Source organism: Ornithodoros turicata, chromosome 9 (genome assembly GCF_037126465.1).
Source record: "Ornithodoros turicata isolate Travis chromosome 9, ASM3712646v1, whole genome shotgun sequence".
Lineage (NCBI taxonomy): Eukaryota > Metazoa > Arthropoda > Arachnida > Ixodida > Argasidae > Ornithodoros > Ornithodoros turicata.
Genome location: NC_088209.1, coordinates 2482831 through 2507133, shown reverse-complemented (window position 1 = coordinate 2507133; position 24303 = coordinate 2482831). Strand labels below are relative to the sequence as shown.

The following is a 24303-nucleotide window of genomic DNA, read 5'->3' as shown; positions in this document are numbered from 1 at the left end:
CTGCTGTCCTGGCGTAGTCTTGCCTCCGCCGCCTGTATCGCGAGATCTTTAGGAACGTTGGTGAACAGAGACACCACATCAAATGATACCATAACCTCATTTTCATTGAGAACGTCCGGACCAACTGTACAAACGTCAGGCTGTTGTCACCGGTGACCTGAGCTATGAGTTCCACCAAGTATTTGGCTAGGTTGTATGTCAGACCCAACGAATGAGACAATAGGTCTCAAGGGGCATTCTGGCTTATGTACCTTGGGAGACCGTAGAGTTTGGGGGTGGCTCCGTCCGAGGGGAAAATGCGACGATATGTAGCACCATCTATGTGCCAGTCCGTCTTTAAATTACGTAGGTGGTCAACCAACCAGTGTTCCGATTTCTGAGTTTGGTCACGCGGCAAGGCGACAAAATGCGTAGCATCGTCAAGTGTCTCCTCCATCTTTGTATCGTAGTGCTGTCTGTCTAGTACAACCGTACCTTTACATTTGTGAGCTGGAAGGACGATGACGAATTTATCTGAGCGTAGGTCACGCAGTGCCGAATGTTGCTCTTCGGACAGATTGGAAGGCAGTCCTTTCACGTTGTTCAGTGTGGTCGCGATGCGGCTACGTGCCAGATTAACACCAGTTGAGTCCTTGACGTGGCGGAGGTTGTCTTCGATTTCCACTGCGATCTCCCTTATTGGCACAGAGCGGGGCGCGATGGCGGAATCTAAGCCCTTCGAGAGCAGACTCGCATGACCGTCGGAAAGTGTCTTCGATGACAAGTTGAGTGCATTGTTGTAGTCCCGAACGAGAGGTTTCTTCGGCAGGAGCAGGGACACTTTCCTGTCATGAATATCGGTCCGTTTCTGTCTCTCAAGCAGCTCGGCCTGTTTCCGGGCGCTGAAAATCTGGTGCATCTCGTCGGGTGGAAGGGTCCGCAACAACGTTTTCTCGGCTAAGTCAAGTCGGTGATAAAGTCGTTGAGTTTGGACTTGTTCTCGAGGACCCGGGCTTTCAAGCAGTCGATGCCGAAGGTTATGAGCCAGCTTCCGGCCGTACGGCGTATCCACAGGCAGCCGACAACGGAGAGCTTGAGGGTAAACTTTATGCTTGAGGCACTCTTGGTTGAAGCGTTGATGGCATTCCAAGCGAATAATCTTTGTGGCCTGGTTGCAGTACTCTCTCACACTGCCTAAGGCAGCTGAACCATGGTTGGATTGAATAGATGCAAAAATACTCCAAAAGCCGGATTTTAATGCGAGAGCCAATATAATATATTAGTAGGGTAAAAAATACAGTAGGATCTCGATGATACGTGCACTGATGATATGAATTATTTTCCGGTCCCCCGAACCTGTTAAAAAAACATGTTTAAAAAAAAGCCAGGTTTAAAAAAACATGGCTTTGGACACGCATCCCAGGGTATATGTGCCATAACAACAAAGATTTAGCAACTATTCAATTGAAATAAATTTACAGAATTCAACAATTCTATTTGGTAAGTTAGCCTGGCGTTTGTCTTTTTCTTTTTTACTAAAATGGAAAGCGCCATACTAAGGAGTAGAATTGGGGTAGCTGGTATGACATCTTATGAAAAAGTCACAAAAAAGACAAGGGCGAATGGATGTTGTCCTGAGTGCTTCCGTTTGGCGTTGTTTTTTTGCGGCTGTTCTTCATACAAATTCTGCAAAACAGATTCCGCGTTCGTCGCAGTTTGGCATATCCGTAGACGCTGGGTAAGTAGTGGTGCAAAACTAAGAAAACTAACGGTAGCTATTGGTAGTCTGCTATCGAAGATCCTTATGGTCTGTCGACAGCCGACTATAGTACTATCGCCCATAGTACTATCAATATCCGACTGTCGACAGAAAGCTATCACTATATACAATCGATACGCAGCTACACTCTTCCAACCTACACAAGCCTACACTAGCCAACCATCATCCCGAATGACAACGTTCTCGCCCCTGATTTGTTGAAAACGGGAGGCGGATACTATTCTGTGTCTTTTTGCGGCTGTTCTTCATACAAGGGAAGCCCATTTGGATTTATTTAGTATCGTGACTGAGTGCATTCCCTACTGCAACCGAGAAAAAGCAAAAAATAAACGCGGAAATTGCAGTCGAACAGTTTGTCAGCCGCTATCTGTTTACTGCTGAGAAGGCCTTACCATTTCTCGTCCATGTCACTGAAAATGACAGAACAGAAAGCAGGAAAGACAGGTCAAATCACAATGCACCGATGACGTTGTCAACAAAAGCAGCTTGTGTGGATACGGAATCTGAAGGGGGGAGCAAAGGATCCATGTCCGGTCGTGAAGTGAACAGATTGTGGCCGACAATATTTGCACCTGCAATCTGCGCCATTTCCCCGTTTTTTTGTTTTTTTTTCACTGTCTTTGTTATGGCATAGAATGCACTCCGTGACCTTTCCGGGTAAATCTGGCACGGGCTTTCCATTCCCATTAAAAAAAAAAATGTTACGGCAAGTTGACCAGTTGAGGAATGTAATCTGAAAAATCGGGATTTATTTTTGCTGAAAACCAAAAATAATTTTTGACATCGCCAAGCACCTCAGACACGAATGCTGAAAGCTTCAGGTGTACAGTATGTGAGATTTAAGTATATGTATTCGGCGCAATAGAGCAGATATCCTGTACACCTTACATGACGCAGTCGTTAAAAGGCGGAAATAAGGAAATGCGACAAGCAATACCGGAGCGCTTTTTATTTCTATTTATATCCGCGTTTTATTTTGTTCTCAGTTCTTTTATAGTTGTATAAACCACCTGCTCGTATCAGTTATACATTCGTCATTCGCAAAGATAAGCTAGTTACTTTGGAGGCTGGTGTAACCTTGATTGGAGACGAAAATTGTTGGCCAACAAAGTCACAGGGAGGTAGGTTCCCTTATAAAAGTTAACTGTCCGAGAAGAACAACTGGCAATCGATCAGCACGGTATTCACTTTTTTTTTTAATTTTGAACGTTTGTCTTTGTTTGTAACGCTTCTGTTATTTCAATCATGAGAGGCCAACTGCCACCAGATCATGTGCATTTTACATACGAGCTTATTCTCTCTTGAGTACTGTGTGATACCAGCAATGTTCAGGTCAGAGTTTACTACCAGATTGTCCTAACAACACTTGCCAACAAAGCTAACAAAGTACTCGTCGTCGTATTTTGCAGAAGTCACAGTGATGAAGAGGAGAACTGATGTGGAAGTTCCACTGCCATGCGGACAGTGCACATGCGACTATCCTACGACGTGCCCCGCAAACCAGACTACAAGAGAGACTCGTTAAGTTCAGCAAGTTGTAATCACTGTCTCTGTCTCTACTGTCACTTGTAAGTTGTAACAAAGTTTGATAAAACCCTGTTACTGATGCCTGTGTGTCCTGCGTACATGATTCATCAAAAAGCTGCTCCTGCAGGACCACATTAAACAGACCACATTAGGTCACATAAAAATAGACCACATTTGGACCACAATGAAATATCATCCTTTGTGACCTCAACCAATGGGAACCTAGAGGACCACCTGAATGAGACCTAATAAGGCTGGACTGAATGAGACACACCGTTATAATCACATATGGGGTGATCCTTGTGGATCCCATTCTTTCATTTTTTTTAATAGTGTTAAGTCTAATCATAATGTGCGCTCCAAACACGACGCATTTGAGTCTACTACGAAAAGTATGCGAAATGAATCTCACTACGTAAGCCGCAATCAATTAAATATAATCAGTGATTTTTTCCTCATCTTGCTGGATACGAAAAAATTGATACGCGTGCACTTTATCGTACGAAGGAGGGTCTGCCCTACACATGTACCGCTAGGCAGATACCATAATGCGTACCGATAAGCGGGTGATGTGTGGTGAGCAGACTTGTACAAAATGCTGAAGTATTTAAAATACGCTGCTCAAAAAAGTATTCAAAACAAAGCACAACGTGCTCAAAACAAAGTAATTTGAGCACTAAATACTCTAGGAAGTATTGAAAATACTTTTAAAAAGTACTTTTCGGTACCCTTTGCCGCTTACTACTTTTAAAAGCAAGTAGTAAGGTATTGGGAGTAAGTGAAACGCGTATTCTGAACGCGTAGCCTTACAAGTGGAAGGAATAAACTTCTTCAGCATTGCTTCAGCGTTTCTTTCAGTTGCGAAGTCTTAGTGTCAAGTAGTAATGTTTGGTGAACTTTGGTGAACCCAAGTATACTTTGTATATATGTCTTGACTAAAAAACTTCCTAATCGCTCCTGTATGTACGTTCGATCTTTCGACCGCATTGCTTTGGTGGGGTGTCGCGGGGTCAAGTTCCAGTGAGCTGAAAATCTGGACACTTCGGGAGGTGTGCTGGATATGACTTGATGAGGAAGAACGGTATTTTGAGTATTGAGTAGCAAATACTGAACAAAAAGCGTTTCAAATATATTAAAAATACTTCTCGCAAGAAATGTACCCAAATACCCGGAAAAAGTATTTAAAATACTGTAGTTTGAGTACGTACTCAAGATATTCGTACAAGTCTGGTGGTGAGGAAGGCAGGCGTACAGAGCGTATACTTGTTAAACTGCTCGGGTAAGCCAACATGGGTAGTTGCTTTTTCCTGATGCAGCTACGACAACCGAAAAGCCTCAGCTGCGATCGAAGCCATCTCTCTGCACGGTGACACTACCTGTCCCCACAAGAGCAAGGTTTCCTTCTTTGGCGCTCTGTGATTTGATCTTCTTCACACACGTTGTCTTCGACGACGCAACCACGAAGATCAGGGCTTCCACCAAGCAGTTTGAGCCCACCAGCTCCAGCTTTGAGGTCTTCAAGGACTTCGCAAATTCTGCAAAACAGATTCCGCGTTCGTCGCAGTTTGGCATATCCGTAGACGCTGGGTAAGTAGTGGTGCAAAACTAAGAAAACTAACGGTAGCTATTGGTAGTCTGCTATCGAAGATCCTTATGGTCTGTCGACAGCCGACTATGGTACTATCGCCCATAGTACTATCAATATCCGACTGTCGACAGAAAGCTATCACTATATACAATCGATACGCAGCTACACTCTTCCAACCTACACAAGCCTACACTAGCCAACCATCATCCCGAATGACAACGTTCTCGCCCCTGATCTGTTGAAAACGGGAGACGGATACTATAGGCACAAAATAAGCCCCACCTCCCGTTTTCAACAAATCGAGGGCGAGAATGTTGTCATTCGGGATGATGGTTGACTAGGAGCGTGCTATGTGGTGAAGTTCATTTCTAAGAGTGTATCAGCAAATTATCGGCACTCGACTGGCACAATGCAACAGTAGCAGGACGCCGTCCTCCAGAAGCGTCGCCTACACCGCACAGTTTCTACCGAGGATCAGAAGAAGAAAATGCCTCAGTCCTGCTTGCAGGGCATAATAAATTACAGCGAAACAGAAAGTATGTTAAAAAGCGATAAAAACCGGGTTGTTTGGTGGTACATTCCAAAAGCGACGAAACCCCAGCGCAGGGGACACGGACAGACACAACACAGACGAAACACTGACTGAAAAACACCTTTAATTGCGGAGACACCGCTTAAGTACACCATCTGCATACAACCGACCCCTAGTGGTAGCCAAGACCATCATGTTGTAATCACACCAGTTATAACGCAAACAGGAGCACCAAGCTCAGTGCTTCGTCTGTGTTACTTTGGAGGCTGGTGTAACCTTGATTAGAGACGTCTGTCCGTGTCCCCTGCACTGGGGGTTTATCGCTTTTAGAATAAAACAGAAAGCACTTGTGTCGCACGTAAGGCTGTTTTGGTTGCCTCGTAAGATTTCTCTGCCCACGTTACATTACTGTACGTTACATTTTAAAGCGCACCAAGGCCACGGAGTTAGGATAGGAGATGGAACTGTCCATAGAAGCAAGCGCAGGCGCGCGAGCAAGAGACTGTTACGTTGGGGAAGAGAAAAAAGCAGTTGCTGACTTTACGCGACGGATGGTGGGGCGGCGCTGTCTTCGGTTTTGCGCTTTTGCATGGAAAGCTATGGGGAAAACACGAAGGGAGTTGCCTCAGCACAGAAGCCGCCGATATTTCGAACAGAGACTGTTCTTCTTCTGGGCACCGTCCTCATCATTGGCATGGTATTTAAAGGGTTAGGTGTGACGTGTTTAAAGGTTCATGCGAATTGTGGGTCAACAGCCCGGAGGGAAGAAAGGGTCCGTACGGGTTTCTACGGCCGGAGTGAATAGCTGCTTTGTTAGAGTGTGGAGGGGATTATGTGAACGTAGTGATCTAGGCTACAGACCGGTTACAGAAAAATGGAAGGTTCACGAACACGTGGACGAAACGGGACAACAGGCAAGAATTGGCAAGCGTAGCGAAAGATAAGGATTTTAGTGGTTACGTGGGGAAAATTCCAGAACGAGCAATGTTTTTTTTTTTTTTTTTTTTTTTTTGTAATGCGAAGTTGTGGGTGGCATGCAATAAAGAAAGCAGGAAGAAGTGGCCATGCAGAACATAACAGATTATAATGGAGGTAGAGGGGAAAAGCATATTTTATTTGTGAAGTGTTTCTAGGGTGCCTCGTGATTTGTTGATACCGGAGGGTGAAAAGCGTTGAACTTTTATATGAGATAAGACTCCTTATCGCGTCTGTCACGTGTGGATCTAAACCCGGTTTCTGGAATATATAGTTTAATGTTGTCAAAACTGTGACCAGGAACGTTAAAGTGTTCGGCGACTGGTTTGGGGAGTTTGTTGGACGTGTTGGTTCTGTGTCCGGTAAGGCGTTTGTTCATTTGTTGGCCGGTTTCACCAATGAATTGCATAGAGCAGTCGCCGCATTCAATGCAGTATATGACATTGGAGCTTCTGCATGTGAATGCGTAGTTAACGGGGTAGGTGTAATTACTCGCAGTGCTTTTGATGGAGTTAGCGCGTTGAACATGCTTGCATGTCTTGCAGCGCGGGAGGTTGCAGGGTCGTGTTCCCGTGTACGGGGTGCTCGTTTTGCTGATTTTGGTATTGACCAAGGAGTCTGCTAGGTTTTTTGCGCGTCGGTTTGTCACCTGTATGGGATGGGTGAATATATTGCTAAGTCGGTCACAGCTTTGGAGGAGGGGCTCGTGCTTCTGTAGAATGGCTTTGATGTTTGTAAGTGCGTTGGAATGTCTTGTGATCAAGCTGATGGGGATGATGAGGAAAACAGTTCTTTTCACGAGTCGTACGGCAGCCTCTACGGGTGCAGACAAAGTGATGAACGTGAACGATGTTTGTCTTGGCAATAAAGATCACGCTTGTCAACTACACGGGGCTTCTTGTTCAGCGAAATCAGCGGAAAACAATTATCAAAACAATTAACAATCCTTTCGTATCTCTGTCTGTTGACAGACCACGGGAGCACGATTTCCGCGAAAGCTTTTCATCTTCTTCTTTTCTAGGGTTTGATTCACGTGTTTTAATCGCGCCGCCCTACAAGCGACGGTACCACGTGTCTGCAAACTTGGCAAATTTTGCGTCCTTGTGCAACAGATGGCACTGTGTGCTGGGGCGCGGAGCGTGCGCTCCTCGTACATTCTATTGTCACGGGAGAGAGTGAAGTTTCCTCTTCTAACTCCGTCTTTTTACTCCGTGACCAAGGCCCCTATCCTGAACTCTGACATAGCAGGCGTTCCCTTTTGGTAAGATCGCGCTAGAGCTCGTTGCCAATCGCGGGCGGAGTGGCGATAACGACAAGATCGGGCTTTGGCATACAGTGTGAATGGACGCGGAACGCGAAATATATTGGCGAAATTCCTTGGCATGACACACTAATAATCCGCAAGTTATGCATACCATCACAGGAGAGTTTGCGATTTTTTTTCTCGCTGAAATGCAAAACGGACAACATAGGCCCCCCCTGGCCCCCGCATGATAATTGTGCCTGCACTTATCTCATCGTGAACATTTCCTTCGTGCATAAATCACGAATGCATGAATGTCTTCACTTTTCCTTGCTGCCGAGATAGTGTCCCTTGGTGTGGTCCTCTTATTGCCTAGTTGTGTACTCAGTGAAACATGTTCCCGCACTACTCATACAACGGCCATACAATAGATAATTTTAAAAACTATGCGCACGCCACCATACGGCTCAGTCGTCTGCTTCGGTTATGGTTTGCCCCGTCTGACGCTGCTGCTCCGCTCACCGGGAATGTTATTTTTCTACCTCGGCCTCTGGCCCCCTCGTAATGATGTAAGACGCTCTAAGTTCCCAGGAGCCCTTGCGTACCACAGGTGGCGCTTGTTTTTCTAAAAAAGATTGTCCTGCTATTCGTTTTTAGGACGAGAGTGGTACTATTTTATAAGTGCGATGCGGGCAAGTTTTCGCTTGTCCCATCTCACAGTTGTCAATACAAGGCGTATTCTTGGCGTCGTACAGAAGCGATAAATGTTGTGACATTTCTTCAGGTGCTGTTAGAGGTAGTGTCCGTAGAGCAGCAGTCTTAAGGTAAACGCAAGATTCTCGCACCAGGGGGTACGTGCATACACGGTGTTTTTAAGGGGGTTCGCCCGTCGACACGTTACTTTTGAGATTGGTGTGACGCAATCGGTATCAATACTTTAACAGCTGACGCGTACCTTATCGAAAATGAGTAGTTGAAAACTGTTTTTGTTTTAATCCCACATTGGGAATTCCTGCTGTGACATCAGATTTCATTAATGTGACAGTTAACTTGCCTGCTGTGGTGTTAGGTATTCTTACTGTGACCTCTCTAACGTGACGTTAGACTTTCCTTATGTGGTGCTATGTCTTCTTAGTGTGGCAGTTCGCTTACCAAGTATGGCATGAGGTGTCCCTAATGTGACAGCTACGTGCCGTATTGTGATATTGATCTCCTGATGCAGCACAGCAAGATGATTATGTCTCTTAATGTTGCAGAACCATTTCTCTTCGCTGCCTGATTGTTCAAGATATTGAGTACCAGATTTGATAAAAATAATCAGTTTATTTTCTTTCCAATATTTTCATTTTTGACATAAAATGTGAGTTTGCAATGCTGATTTATGATCTCAGGTACGATTAATGTGTAACACTATGCAGACTTTATGATTGATGTCTAATGCTATAATGCCGACATTAGGAGTGGCCTGCCGCAAACGTCGACATTACCATATCAAATGTCAACATTAGTGTTAGGGTGTCCCAAATCACATTAGGCAACATGTCGCCATTTTCAATGGGCTATCTACAGGGTTCGCCAAGATAAACTTCGGGGTTTGTAACGAAGATAAAACAAATTAGAACAGTATAGGAAAGCCAAAGTACATGTTAGAAGACTTATTGTGCCCCAAAATTTTATTCGATAATTCTGCTTGGTCTGTTTCTTTGCTGATGAATCGTTAAAATTAAAAAGAAAAAAGAAAAACGCCACTGGCCTAATCGCCTGTACCTGCGTTCCAGCCTCTTTCCGTCAGACGGGGAGACACTCGAACGCGGCGTTGCAGAGTACGAGTTTGCATTCAGTTCCACTTGTTCACTTGGGCTGCGTTCCAATAGCTCGCGCCCGCGAAGCCGCCTGACTAGGCAGCTGAGTAGACCCTTTGCTTGTTACTTTTGGAACAGGCTTGCCTTGCCTTGCCTAGCCTAGCCTTGCTGCGCGTGTGGCGCCATCTGGTTGCTCACGCAAGAAATGCGTACGGCGCAAGCGCAGCAGGTACTAGCGTTTCCCGCTGTCAGCCATCCCGGCTGTCAGATGGTCAGGCGTATAACTAGACTGCATCGATGCGCACTAGGCGGTAGCCGACTGAATAGCGGACTTGGCGAGATTTGGAACGAGACTTAACATAGCGGCATTTCCTGTTAGACCGCTAGACAGTCGACTAACCGGGGTATTGGAACGCAGCCTTGGTTTCGATGTCGTCTGCAACGCAGCATTTCGCCATCTGACGAAAAGGAGCTCACAGGTATAGCCGATTAGGCAGCGGCGTTTTTTTAATTTTCACGATTTATCGCAGAGAAACGGAGCAAGTGGCAGTATCGACATGACATTTTTGGGCATAATACGTCCTCTAACATCTACTTTAGCTTTCCCAACACTGTTCCTATTTGTTATATTCTCATTCGAAACCCCAAAGTTTATCTCGGAAAACCTGTAAATTTCTAATTTTGCGTGTGGCCCCTAAGAAAGTTTGTCTTTTTTCGCCTACAGGTTCTTGGGAGCCTTTAAGAGTAAACTCGAATCAACTCTTGGTGCGAACGAATTTAACCACCTTATCGACAACAACATCAAGCATTTTGGGGTTTTGAGTGTTTTTGGCGGCTCAGAAACAACAACGCGCGACCTACTCCAGGTATGTCCAACAATCGTAAATGGCTACTTCTTTTAGACTGTTGTGACCGTTTGTAACGATAACGGGTTAGTTTACTGGACCGTTTTGCATAGCAAGAACAATGTCCGTCTAGATAAGGGTGTTAACAGTGGACGTTGCAGATATGCGACAACGACCACGCACAGAATGATTTTCACACCAGATCACTGAGCGTCGTCTTTGCCTGTGTACACATTACAATGGTAGAAGTGCAAGGGTGCAGGCGAGCTGGTACATTGTAAAAACGACGATAAAACCAGAGACACGGAACAGAACGTGTCGTGTTGTCTTTTTCTGTTCCGTGTCTCTGGTTTTATCGTCGTTTTTGCACATTACAAAACTCGTGAATTCCGTGGATCGTAGAGTTCGTTACTCATTGAGTAGTACCTTCGCTAGATTATGCAAAAAGTGGAGTAGTCTCAAGTGCCGTTCGCATATGCGTCGGTAGAGAACCGATTGATAGCAGCACAATGGATTCCGGACGGCGGAACTGTTCATAATGTAACTCGTTCGCCTCCGCGTGTTACACGCCCTTCAGAAAAGAAAGGTACTTAGAGGTTCTTGAAAACAGTCCAGCGTTCGTGGTTGTCGAAAGGACGGTCGAACTTTCGGCTGCACGTTACATTAATATCGTCGGGATAAACTCTACGAGAAATGCACGTTGCAAATAAGTTTAGAGGAAAATTGATGTTTCAAAATTTTATTGCTCAGAAAAAGTGCAAGAAATAAGAACAAAGTTGGTAACTCGATTGAAGTATATCTGCAGAGGGTAGTGTTAAAATATGTCTTGAAGTTGTGGGCAAACTTTTCATTACTTTCTGCCATTCGGATTTCTGACAAAGTGTACCGCAAGCCAACGCTTTCCGCCATTTCTAAAATTCTTTGTCAAATATCAAGAACACAAAAATATAATTGAAACGTGTGGATATACGTATAGCTTAGCATCTTGACAACCCCCATGCACAGTATCATGCAGCCAGCTGCAAAAACAAAGGAGCAGGATTACATCTCTGCTTCCGGCGTCCCACAAGGAACCATACTTGATATCCTGCTCTTCCTGCTCTATATCAACGAACTTCCCTTGCCATGGTAGAAGTGCAAGGGTGCAGGCGAGCTGGTACATTGTATAACGACGATGAACCTTTGACGCGGAACAGAAAAAAGACAATACGACACTTTCTCAACACAGCAACCATATAATTAAATTTGTAAATTTCATTAAATGGTTGCTTTTTTGCATCTTTCAAACACAGCGGAGTGGTGTTCGAATTGGCAGATGCAACTCAATAGCTCGAAGTGCAAAGTAGCCCACTTTTCAAGGAAGCACAAGGACGTACACCACAAGTATACGATTGATCATGCAACAGTTACTTGAAACGTACAAGTACTTTTGGAGTTACACTTACAAATGATTTCGTTTGGGTTGGGCCGAATCCAGACCACCAAACTGTCTGCGCTCAATCCTCATTTGATATTTCTCGACACAATCGCACTTCGTTCCTTACTGTGAAGGTGCTCATTATTTCATTCCCCACATCACCACCATCAAAGGAGTTGAGTATCGCCTCTGACGATGAAACTATCCATTCATCACCTTAAAATAAACTTGTTGTTGTTGTTGTATCACCACAGAAGCGAACAGTACACTAGGCTACCCAAAACGTATTCACCTTTCTACTCCGAATGTCCGCCATCAAGCACATGTAGCCCTTGTCAGACCAAAACTATAGAGCATGCATCTGCAATTTGGAACCCACACCAGCCGTACCTAATCGCTTCTCTGCTCTCGAGGTCACTGAGGCGCATGGTTCTGGTTTCGGTTAACTGACATAGTATCTTTCGCAACAGATATTTCACGGCACACGTTCGTTCCACAACCTTAAACGATAGAATGGCTTTCAAAGAGAATTGTCCTGATTTTGTCCGAAGTGCCGTACTCAGAGGGGTAATGAATAATTTTAGGTAATTAGCTATTTTGTAGCTGCATACTCTCTTGGATAAAATGTCTGCCTGACCGTAGCTCAACTGGAGAAACTAAATGTATGCATATCAAAATGATTAAAAAACATGTGCGTATACTCGTACCAAGAACAGATCTCGAATATACGGAACCAGATCGACTGCTCATGTTTAACGAATATCATTTGCTGAAAAACGTACAGGGTGTTTCACTTAAAAAGTGATAAATAAGTCTGGCGACGTTTTCACCGGAGGATTGTGAGACTTTTGCGACCATTGAGGAAGGCTTTGGACAGTTTTGAATTGCGGGAAATCTTTTTCTTCAATGCAACATTGAAAATTGCCAAGCGAACCTCACTTTTTTAAACAGAAATATGGAATCCTCGAAGGGTAGCCGCGGACACAACAAAAACCATGCCCAGTATCGCAACAGAAATAGTATTAAAAAATGGTAGAAATCGTGCTTTAGCCCCCGTCTGTTCGATTTTCGCAAAGAAGCGCACGCGAAACGTGCATCTTGAGGATATAATGTCCCCGCCTTCATTTGTTATGCCTTCTTTGTGATAAGTTTAAGGTAGTTTTGTTTCTTTTGTGATAACACAGTTGTGACCAGCATCAAGGCCAAACATGCGACGGGAATCTCCGCGCATCTTCTGTGCACTCTTCTTTGCAACAATCAGGCAGGCGGCGCTAAAGAGTCATTTTTACTATTTTTCACTATTTCTATCGCGACACTGCGCACAGTATTTGCTGGGTCTGCGGTTATCAGTGGAGGAGTTAATATATCATTTTAAAAAAAGCAGGTTGGCCTGCCAATTTTCCATGTTCGATCGAAAAAAAAATCCCGCAACTAAAAACTGTCTAAGGTCCCAAAGTCTTCCTCAGTGGTGGTAAAAGCTTACAGAAGGTAATTGCTGAGCGTACGTCGCCAGTAAGAATTTTTGATCACTCTTGATGAAACACCCTGCATATCTATCAAGAGCAGATGTAAATAGAATGAACAGGTATGTATGTAACGTGGATGTGTGGGGGCACTGTAAGCACTTGCTCGTCTCTTTCGGCTTGCAGAAGTTCCGAAGTATGTGCGACCAACACGATCCTAATCCCGGCGTTAATCACAAAAGCCTCATCGTGATCGGCATAACAGCACGGAGAGGGGCCAACCAGTTCAAGAGATGGATGGAGCACGTTAAGAAGTAAGTGGGGCTCGAACTTTTCGTGAATGGTTTTGCATCACCTCGACTGGTGGCTCGAAAAGCAAGGTGCGGTCCCTCACGAAATGGCTGGATTTGCCACCGAAGCTCCACGGATCCAGCTCTCGACCTCGCCTTCAGGAATGGCAAGTCCGCCTCGACATTCGTCGCGCCATCCGAAGTCGTAGTGCAAAAACAACGCCTTTCGTACCCAACCACATCAACAGCTGCAGAATAATACGCCATTCTTTTCTTTCTGCAGCACATCGTTGATTTTACCCCGCAGGAATTGGCAGTGTTCACTGACTCAAAATCTGTACTACAAGCTATTGAAAATGCTGGCGTACGAGATTCATCCGAGGCTCATCCTAATGACGGCTCTGTTAATGGCTTACCACCTTGTGTACGAAGCAGGGCATAGGTTTGTTCCCCAGTGGGCTCTGCCCTATTGTGGTCTCGTGGGGAATGAACAGGTCGGCAGCGCCGTGGTGTAGCTCTCTGGTCTCGTAGACGCACGAGTATTGGGCTGCTCAGAGGAGGCCGTCGTTCCATTCTTCGAAGCCTCGTGACAACCCTGCTTCCCGCAGTGCTGATAAGAGTTGATGCAACGATCGCTTTCCGCATACGAGAGTGTAGAGAGGTAGCAAGCGAGCTGATGGTATAGATCCATAACTTAAAAACCCGAGACTAGGGGTAAAAAAAAAAAAAACACAGACAAGGACCTTGTCTCGGGTTTTTAAGTTATGGGTCTATACTACCAGCTCGCTTGCTACCTCTCTATCCTCTCGTTATCGATTCCTCATGCAAGCTTCGTCCCTCATCTTCCTCCTGTGTATTCTGTTCCGCCTTCTGGATCCGACCTCCAGTCTCTTCGTCTTCAAGATACACACTGAGTAAACTTGGCCACAGTATTGCCACCGCTCAAGCTGAGTTTTGCTTCCTCGGCGTCCAGCTTCGGAAGAAAGAGTCCTTGTTTGTGTTGTCGTTTGTTTGTCCCCTAGACACTGGTTGTTGAGCTATGGCTTTCCACATGCCACGAAAAAGCTCTCGTCGATACAACTCTCTTTCTTCTGTGCAACTGTTTTTGTTTCTATGACACGCCTATATGATGCAAATCCTTTGAATGAAACAATACACTATACACTAGATGGCATCGGCACATAACTACCTAACCGTGAACCCTCTTTCTCCACCTTGTTGCGGTGTTATATAATTCTATCGTTCAGACACCTCAAAGTCTTGCTCACCTAGTCCTTTCCCCACGGGGAAGAGATCAAGCGAGCCACGGCCACGGCACAGTCCACGAACCGGTCCTTATGTCTAACATCACATACATGTTTCTCCTCACCCGCCGCAAACGTGCAGGCTTATCATCCCGCAATGTGCTACATGGGTACGGAAAAATCTTGACCAGCAATGGCACGGACAAAACATAACCAACTTACCTGTCGAGAACGACAGCCACGCCATTTTGGATTTCGACACTCGCACTCAATCTGACATGGCAGAAACCAGCAACCGGCAAAAGCAAGCCTCATGTGCCACCAACTGCACTCCACTCGCGTCATGTGCATCAACCTCTGGCGTCCGCCAGCCTCCCCTCTTCTCCCGGTTCGCTGCGCTCCAACAACTGATTCCGCAATTGACGGTCGCGCGAACGTATTTTTTACGCATAACGCCACTTTTTACAGTGTACCAGGGATGCACAGAGTGACTACGTACTAAGTGAAACCCCCAATAGACTACGTGTCTAGAAAGAGCAGACAAGAGGTACAGGGAGTACACTAAACGTCTACAGGAATGTCAACTTAATTTTTACGAAGCCGGAAACCTTTATTCAATGCGCGGGTCGGAGCTAATCACATCTGTGATGATGCTGCCACAGCCGAACGGGCCGCGCTAAAGTTACAAGGGCCCCGATAATGGAGTCAAAATATTGCAGGCAGATGCTGTGCGGAACGTCCGGGTACGGCATTCAGGAACAATGAGGAATGACAATTATATATTCATGTTTCGCGTACATCACGGTGGCGTACATACACAAAAATATAATCTATATTTCAGTTTCCCTTACGATATCATCCTCATCCATACCCACGTATCCTACTGGGATACCACAAGCTTCACTGGAACCGCTGGGGCCAGTATTTGGGACAGCTCATCCTTTCAGCACTGCAGTATGGTAAGATCATATTGATATTATATCGATTGAGGATTGATTATTGGATTTACTCTTTCGCTTCTGTGTGTGTCGCAGTGAGTTCGTGCTCACGGAGCTTATGGCAGGAGAAACAGTGCTGCGGTAATTCCTGCTTACTTGACTGGTGTTCCTCATATCGTTACATAAATTAAGATATATACCAGGTAGAAGCGTTTCCCCATCAATGTAATGGAAGTGAGTGGTGTTCACTGTACAAGGTGGTTTGGGCAACCAACATGGTACTCGTGTATGATAGACAAGGAATCCAGAGAACACCAGGAAAAACAAGCAAACCACCAAGCATAGGGATGTGGTTTATATCCAAATTATGTACCTATATAGAAATCGGCGAAGGGGAACAAAGGAGAACGAGGAAGAATTAATAACCATATTACACGTGAGATGGAACCCCCCTGGATGCACGGGTACCTTGTTCCTCACGTACATTCTAGTTTTTGCATTGTGCTCTCTTCATTGTGTTCTCTAGCATGCGAAAAGGTGCTCTTCTGTGTACGCGGGTTCCTGTGTTACATCAACATTAAGTGATGGAAAGTAAAACATTATTTTGTGGCACGCTGAGAACGGGTCCTCAGGCAAACTGGAATATTCCATTGCAGAAGGCAGTCATCTCAGATTTGCAGTCCACGAGCTTTGACCTGAGCAGGAATCCTGTTTACATGTTGACGCTCGGTCTAGCAGTTCAGATGTTTCGCCTTCCGTCTGACTGGCCTTCTGGCTCGACCACGACCGGCTCAAGCAAGAAGGCAACGAGCATGACAGTAGCTGATTACACCGGGGTGAGTAGAGAAATCGTCGATTGGTTTATGATGAGCATGTGACAAAAATGATGCAACTTGGTCCTGCTGGCAAGTAACGGTAGCTGTAGAAAAATTCTTGGTACAGACTGGTGAATTGTGTTATGACAAGTAAGTAATGAAGTTAATGCAAAGGTAGTGATGCGGACATGTGTTCATCGTAGTCTGTCAGTACGGCAAAGCTGCAAGCTGGGATCAGATTTCAAGACTGCAATCCCTCTGAGTAAAAAAAAAATGTTGCAGTAAATATTAGGTTATCGAAAGTTAGAATTGTGAAATTTCAGTAACTAATAGTGGAATTCATTTTCCATCGTTGGAGATGATGTAGCAGTGATTGTGACCCACGGCGCGTCAAAGATAAAGCAGCAAAGCGTTCACCGTTCCAAAGAGCGGACCAGAAATGGCGCTGTATGGCAGTTGAACTTACTACACAGTACTCGCAATACAATTCAATACAATACGTTACAATACCCGCATAGTAGCTCTTCTGCCGCACATACAGATGGAAACAACAAGAAACTCCATTTTGTGGTTATGACTGTGGAGCTTCATCACCAGGAGGCGTGCTAAACGGCTTTTTTTTTTTCGGTAGCGTGGTGAAATGGAATAGTGTCTCCTCACACCTGCGCGTTACGGGGAAGGTAACAGTGGAAGCAGGGGAACGTAACAATAGCAGAATTCAACATACAAGAGTTGTCCACGGTTGACAGTGGCTTTCACTTCTGCAAATACAACAGGAAATTCGGGTAGCACAAAACTGAGAATGAAATGGGTTGCAGTCGTTGAAAAAACCCAACATATTTCTGGGGGGCTTCATCTATGTGGAACGTATTTCCTCCAAGGTTATCTATAAGAAAGAAAAATTAAAGAAAACAAAGGCAACCAATTCTGCGTATCTGGGGTTGAAGGAGCATTGAAGAGGCATGGCCTGTAAAGGCGGTGTCACACTGGGCCAACAACAAACATAATCTGTCGGCTGACATCCAAAGACATCGTGTCTGTGAACCAAACACTCTGTACATTGAAAAGACGACCCAGAGGGACATCCGTATGTTGGCTGTCACGGGCTGCCGCTGTCTGCGGAACTTGTATAGAAAAGCTGCATTCGGGTCACTAGAGATGGGGGAGATTTCAGAGTCGTGGCCAATGACGGGCCACGTTGACACAAGCATCGGGGTGGGGGGGAACCGGTTGTGGGAACATCGCTGTGACCCCGCGGAGCAATACAGCGCTGAAAACATAGTGCGCACATGAAATGGGCATTGTGGGCTTTTGGTACCTTTTGATCTGGCTACCTTGGGATTGAGGAGTGTAAATATGTTTAGAATTGACCTTACTTCCCGATATTACAACAAAATCAATGCACAGAACTCCCACATTTTGAATGGTACTGATGGTGCGCAACGTCAGAATGAAGTGTGGTTATTTTCGCCAGGGCATCGCAAGGCTGGGTATAGGCTGGTTCACACATACGATAACGGCATAGACGGCTAACGATAACGGCAAGGCGCCGTGCCGCGGCCGCTTGTCGCTGTTGTTCACACTGCCTATCTTCCTGCCGTGGTCGCCTGCTTATCCGATCAACATGGGTCCTTCATTATCACCATCTTCTTCCCTTCCTTCTCTCCCATGGCTACACACGGGGGCAGTTTTCATGGCGCAACACCCATTGGTCGATGGAGAGTGGGCGATGTCACGGCACGCCAGAAGTTACGTCTCAGCTTTCTTTTGCGGTGCCGCGGAGGCTATGACGGCATCACAACGGCGAGGAAATGGCGCAATTTGCCTTGCCGTCACCGGTCGCCGTACGCCGTTGCTGTATTGTCAGCACGCCTTATGAGGGCTATGAGGCTTATGAGGGCTGTGAGTGCAGTGAATATTCGATCGTTTCGGAGATATTATTTACTTTTCTTGCGACAAAAATGTTTGTTAAACGTCACTGTAGGAAACGAATCACACTGCATTAGAAAAAAGTGCACCTTGCATACCTGTTTATTGCCCCTTTAACGAGATAACCCTGCCATAGTTACGGTTAATCATCAATGAGTTGATCACTAGTCCTGAAGATAGTCACTGTTACGAACTCGGGGAATACAAAGCCATATGTGTATTTTATTTCCTGTCGTGCTATATATCTCCTGCTTGAGTTGGCCCTGGGTGGCCTAGCAATGCCCGTGGAATACAGCCGGCGAATAAAGCGCGCGGAATACAGGCAGGTCGGAGTATGTCATGTGTGTTTGCGATTGGTCAACGGTGCTCCGAGTACTGACTTCATAACGTTTAGATTAACCCTTCTCAGCTCCACCCGAATAGGGAGTCTCTGGACAATCGGTCTCCGCAACCGCATGCTCCATTTATTTTGTAGCGACGACGACGACAGTTGTAGTGCAGCTGACGCACATGAGCATATTGCGCTGTCCATCAGTACTACTACCAGAATAAACCATGCCATCACCCCTGTGCCCGACATTCCGCTTCCGTCCCGTCGTTTTACTCGTAGTGTTCACGTTGACCTCGTGGGTCTCTTACCACCATCCAACTGGTCCACCTACTTCCTAACCTGCGTGGACAGATTTACACGCTGGCCAGAAGCGATCCCGATAGAAGACATCAACCTGTCTACCGTTGCCCAAGCTCTGGTCGCCGGATGAATTGCACGTTTCTGCGTACCGTCCATCATTAAAACATTGAGAGGTCAGTTCGAATCTACTTTTTCCGACCAAATGAATCTACTTGGCATGACACGGATCCGCACGACAGCTTACCATCCTTCACTCAACGGGTTCGTTGAACAGTTCCATCGGCAGCTGAAGACTTCTCTTCGCACCCAAGACACCACTCGTTGGACGGAAGTTCTTCCTGTGGTTCTCATTGGCATACGTTCTTCCCTGAAAACTGGCCTGCACCGCTCCTGTGCGTAGCTGGTTTACGGCACCACACTCCGATTGCGTGGACAGTCCCGACACGCTACCGCTCATGCCTCCGGCGCGCACGTTCCAGAATCCCAGCAGAGGCTTCGCGCGACAACGAGCCAGCTGCGACCGACACCACCGCGTGCTCCTGCTGATGTCAAAGTCTTCGTCAGCCAGGACCTGACAACCTGCATGCATCTCTTGCCTCCGTCGTGATGCCACCCGTACGCCACTTGACCCACGCTATGATGGCCCTTTCAGGTTTCTGGGGAGCACAGCCAAAACATATGTTGTAGTCATTAGTGGTCGTCGTGATGTCATTTCCATTGACAAGCTGGAGCTGGCCTGCAATGCTGACGATGCTGCTCCTGCAGAGCAACCATCGACATCGTCACTTCTCCCTGCGCCTCCTACCCGAGCCTCAACCCTCCTCGGCCCTGGGAAGCGAACACGACAACTTCGTGTGTACTGGTCTAGTTCCATCTTGTCTCTTCCGCTCCCTCTTGACATCCTTATTGAGACGGTCTGTCTAGGGGGGAGCCATCTGTGTAACGATCGCGTAGTCCATCAGTATTACGTCCAGAACAAACCTTATCAACCCACAGACTGGATGTAATGGTTTCAACCGCAAGTGCTATTTATTCTGACCGCAAGTTCCATTTGTTCCGTCTCTTGTTCTTCTTCACACTATGCTGAGTTTGTTTCAATATTTTATGTAGTCAACGGGCAACTAAAGGGTAATTGAAAGTAATCGAGGCTAATTAAGGATCAATTAATTCCAGTGTAATTAGTTACACTAATTAATTAATTAGTGTACTTACACATGGTATTTGAAAGTGTCAATCCAGAAATCAAGCATTGACTGGAGGTGGGAATCCGGAAGTCAGGTTAGACCAGAAGTGGAGTTGGCACAGTAAGTCAGGTGTACACAAGATGTGGACAACCGGAAGTTGGGTTTAAACGGGAAGTGGATACCTGGAAGTCAAGCATGGACCAAAAAAGGCGGTTAATATTAACGCATTTCTCTCATTTACCGCTAGATCGCCAGTGCTTTTTTTTATCTTCCCTCAAACTGTTCACGAACGGGCCCCCTTTCCAATCGCACGATTCTGTTCTGAGTCAGTCCCTCTTCTCATTGGACATCCGCAAAAGCATCTCGCGATTCTTTTGACTAAAACCGATTCACTATAACTGGCTGCTATGCATTGCTGAAATCCGGTTGTCTTCCTGCAGCGCAGTGTATTGTGAAGGCGTCAGTTCAGCCTAGACACGAACTACGAGCGAAAAAAAAAAAACACATTTTACACTGATCTTTGCAAGTTCGAACCAACCAAAAACCAAACGAACCAAAACCAAACGAAACGAAGTTTCCCTTCGCATGCTGAGTCGTGGAGAGAAAGTTTAGAAAATGAACACGATGTTTAGTTGTTTGCCCGGGTCCTTTGCTGCTCATCCCGCCTTCTACGCAAGGATAACCTCATGTTGCGTTATTTGGGACGTTTTTTATATTGCAGGCCTGTTCCACTGATCTCGCAACACCGGTTATGTCCACTCAGGAAAAGTACATGGTGTCCTATAACAACATGAAGTCATACCAGGTCATCTACGACGACAAACAAACCCTATTAATAAAGGTTAGTTGGATTTCTCCTTTCACATATGTTTTTGTTTTTACTTGCTATAATCTCGTGACGAAGATTCACGCAAACTAGTGGAAACCAAGTTATGAGGGTGCCTGCAAATGTTGTCGAACGGCTACAGGGAACATATATCATCCCAGTTCACACCACGATACGGCTATAGGTCACGTGTCGAAGTATCGGAATCATGCGAGCTTGTTCGACTTATTCGTGTTGACGTCTTTCCTGCAAAGGCATGACACTACCGAGCTTTAACAGTTTCGACCGCGAACCGCTCCTCCTCGAACCGCTTCACTGACGGCGAAGTACAAGTAACGTACCGCGATACGGACATTCGTTGATACCAGAGAACACCACGAGAACAATGAGAACGAGTGTCGCTTTCGACGAGCTTAGCTGCTCGCATCTGAGCCGCAGCCTTTCCTTTCTTTTGCTCCGTTGCGAAGAGATCGTATTGTACTCAGGCGCGCATCTAAGGGGGAGGGGGTTCAGTTGTCCGCACGCCCCTCAATTCCAGACTCGAACATAGTGTTCAATGGACGAATCCCAGCATGCACGTGGTACTTGTCCCTAGCAAACGCGCCCCCCCCCCCCCGGTTTCTCTGCTGGCATAGATTCTTTACCGTGAGGTAGCGGAAGTCTGCGCGCCAAAGAGGTATCAGTCAAGGAAGTGTGGGGTCATGCACGAAAATGTGACTGACTTTTTAGAGCACCCACCCTGTATGAACGCAGGCGACCTCAGCTGGTCGCGCTGAGGTGCAGAGGTACCCGACAATGGCATATAACAATCACAAGGAGAGAGGCTGGAAAAAAAGGCGGGAGAGAGAGTGAGAGTAATCGGGGAGAGCAAGGCGATACTTTGTGACAGCGTCCAATTCTTGGAGGCCCCAAACTCGACAGAGTGGGCAGTGGGCCATGGCCTTTCCACGCGTTAACGTCAATTCGCTTCGGCACCCTGGTATCAAATTGAATTCCACACTGTTAAAATAGAACCTCACCACATAGCACGCTCCTAGCCAACCACCACACCGAATGTATATCATACTCTGTCATGATTCCTTCAAGTCATGGGGAGGAGCCTATCTGAGACGAGCATAATGTGTCCCAGATAATGTGCGCTAAGATAATATGCGCCTCCCATTTTCAGCAAGTCAGGAACAGAACTTCCCCACGTGACACGCTCCTAGCCCGCCATCATTCCGAATGATATCATTCTGTGCATTGATTTGTTGAAAATGGGAGGAGGCGCCTATCAGACAGATTATGCTTGTCCCAGATAGGCTCCTTCCCCTGTTTTGAACGAATCACGACACAGAATGATATCATTCGGTATGGTTGTTGGCTAGGAGCGTGCACTGTGGTGAAGTTCAATTTCAACAGTGTGTGCTGCGACATGTGAGAAGGGCGCACTTGTTGGAAATACCAGTGGTCTATCCAGGAGAACATTTCGGGATGAGTTCCGTGGGGACATTTCTGGGGAAGGACCATTTCACCCCCATTTTCGTTTCCCAAGCGCACTACCAAAGGCGCAATTTCTGGCTCGAAGGGTTTGAACCACACCCCTGTGGCTACGTCAGTGAGAGATATCGTACTTAACGTGTTTGCCTATCGTATCTATCAATGCAGTTCACTCCTTGCGGCTCGCGAGCTTGGTTTCCAGTCACTATGAAAGTTCTATAGACAATGGCGATGTGCGAAGGTTCGCTGCAATTCCATCTGAGCTTTTTCGATTGATTTTGCGGTAGTTTTTCATTCCGTGTTAGTCCGCGAAGCACTTGTGGCTATGAGCGGTGTACAGACGTGGAGAGATGGAAAGAGGACGGCAGGAAGGAGTGGGGGATAGGGTGTTAGTATGCATCTTGGGCCGACTTCAGGGGAACTGTGCCGACATTCGCCTGGAAAGTCTTCGGAAAATCCAGGGAAGACTTCAGGCAGCATAGCCGGGGAAAGGATTCGAACCCGTGTCACCTCTTAGTCTCGGCGTGGACAGCGATCACTCTGACCACTATGCCACGGGAGCTTTTTTTTTTTTTTTGTAGTGCGCGATTAGTGGCGTCCAATTGCCCGCACAGCACAGCCGCAATATTTCATGTACATGGGACATCTGGCGACGATGGAGTCGCTTCCGATGGCGAATGCAAAGCTGCTCAACATGTTTTGTCACTGGCAATTAATTACGCTGGTAATTATGGGTCGAAAGCCTGGTGCTTCTTCTGAGAGTGCCCCTCATTAGGCGAGAGACTGAAAATCCAACATGAGGTACAACATAAGCCGTGTAGATAGAAAGAGGATCTTGCAGTTGCTTGCAATTATGGCAAATACGGGCCAACAGCGTAGCTTCATGTTATTCGCGTCAATGTTTTACTTGCCGGAGGGTTATGGGTAGAGGAAACGTTCAACTGGATTTCATAATCGTTCCTGGTTTTTATGGTGATATCCAAATTTAAAGAATTGTGATAACGTGGATTCACATGCATACTTACACCCCCTTGTAAAGCTCCTTGATTCTCATTTCACTAACACATTGCAATCCTTTAAAGGACCGAACAAGCCTTTCAAACTCGTATTACGGAAGGGAGGAAAATTCCACGTTGTAGAACGGCATACGGGCCTTACATGCTTCGATACCAGCTTCTCACGTTACTAAACAAACACATTCGCCTTTTCGAAATGCCCGAGTTCAATAGGATCACTAAGAAACGGCTACGCATGTACTGGGCAATGTACACTCTAAATCGTTTTACACCTTAAAGGGTGCAAATCAAAATGTTCATGGCGCACACCTTTTAAGGTGTATTTTAACACCCTCATGGCAATTGGGGTGTAAAGGGTGTAACGCCGAATAAAACTGCTGGGTTTTGGCAATAAGCTGGTAACTGTGTATACACAATTACCAGCATATTGCGTATAATCACATTGAGGTCCATATATGTATGCACATCAAGGTGATTCAATATGTGTGTAAACATGCACAGCCGACATATAGACAATCATGTATGGCATGGCAGCTGTGCATGGCAATGAAGCATGGCAGCTGTATATAGCTTTTCGTGAAACTGTAGACCTTCTCATGACAGGCACCTCCCCCATATGCATATTCATTACTTAGAACGCTGCATTTATTCGTTTCTTCAAGGCTTTGAAGTGTTGTACCCACAAATATCTAACCCCTGTAAAATGCATTACGTTGTTCATTATCCGCGACTCATCATGATGTTTGGTCCTTTCCTGTCGGTATGGTTGTACGCATTTCGAGGGGGAACACCAGCATTTT

The 24303-nt window shown here is 46.0% G+C and overlaps 1 protein-coding gene across 2 annotated transcripts in view; it reads left to right on the top strand.

Moving 5' to 3' along the window:
- LOC135369196 (uncharacterized) overlaps positions 1-24303 on the top strand; it is a 63454-nt gene that overhangs the window by 37856 nt on the left and 1295 nt on the right. For both annotated transcript variants that reach the window (XM_064602829.1, XM_064602830.1), the window contains 6 exons: positions 4603-4873; positions 10151-10292; positions 13338-13465; positions 15527-15644; positions 16280-16459; positions 20904-21023. In XM_064602829.1, the coding sequence (XP_064458899.1) occupies positions 4603-4873; positions 10151-10292; positions 13338-13465; positions 15527-15644; positions 16280-16459; positions 20904-21023 (959 nt within the window). The remainder of the gene's footprint in view (positions 1-4602; positions 4874-10150; positions 10293-13337; positions 13466-15526; positions 15645-16279; positions 16460-20903; positions 21024-24303) is intronic.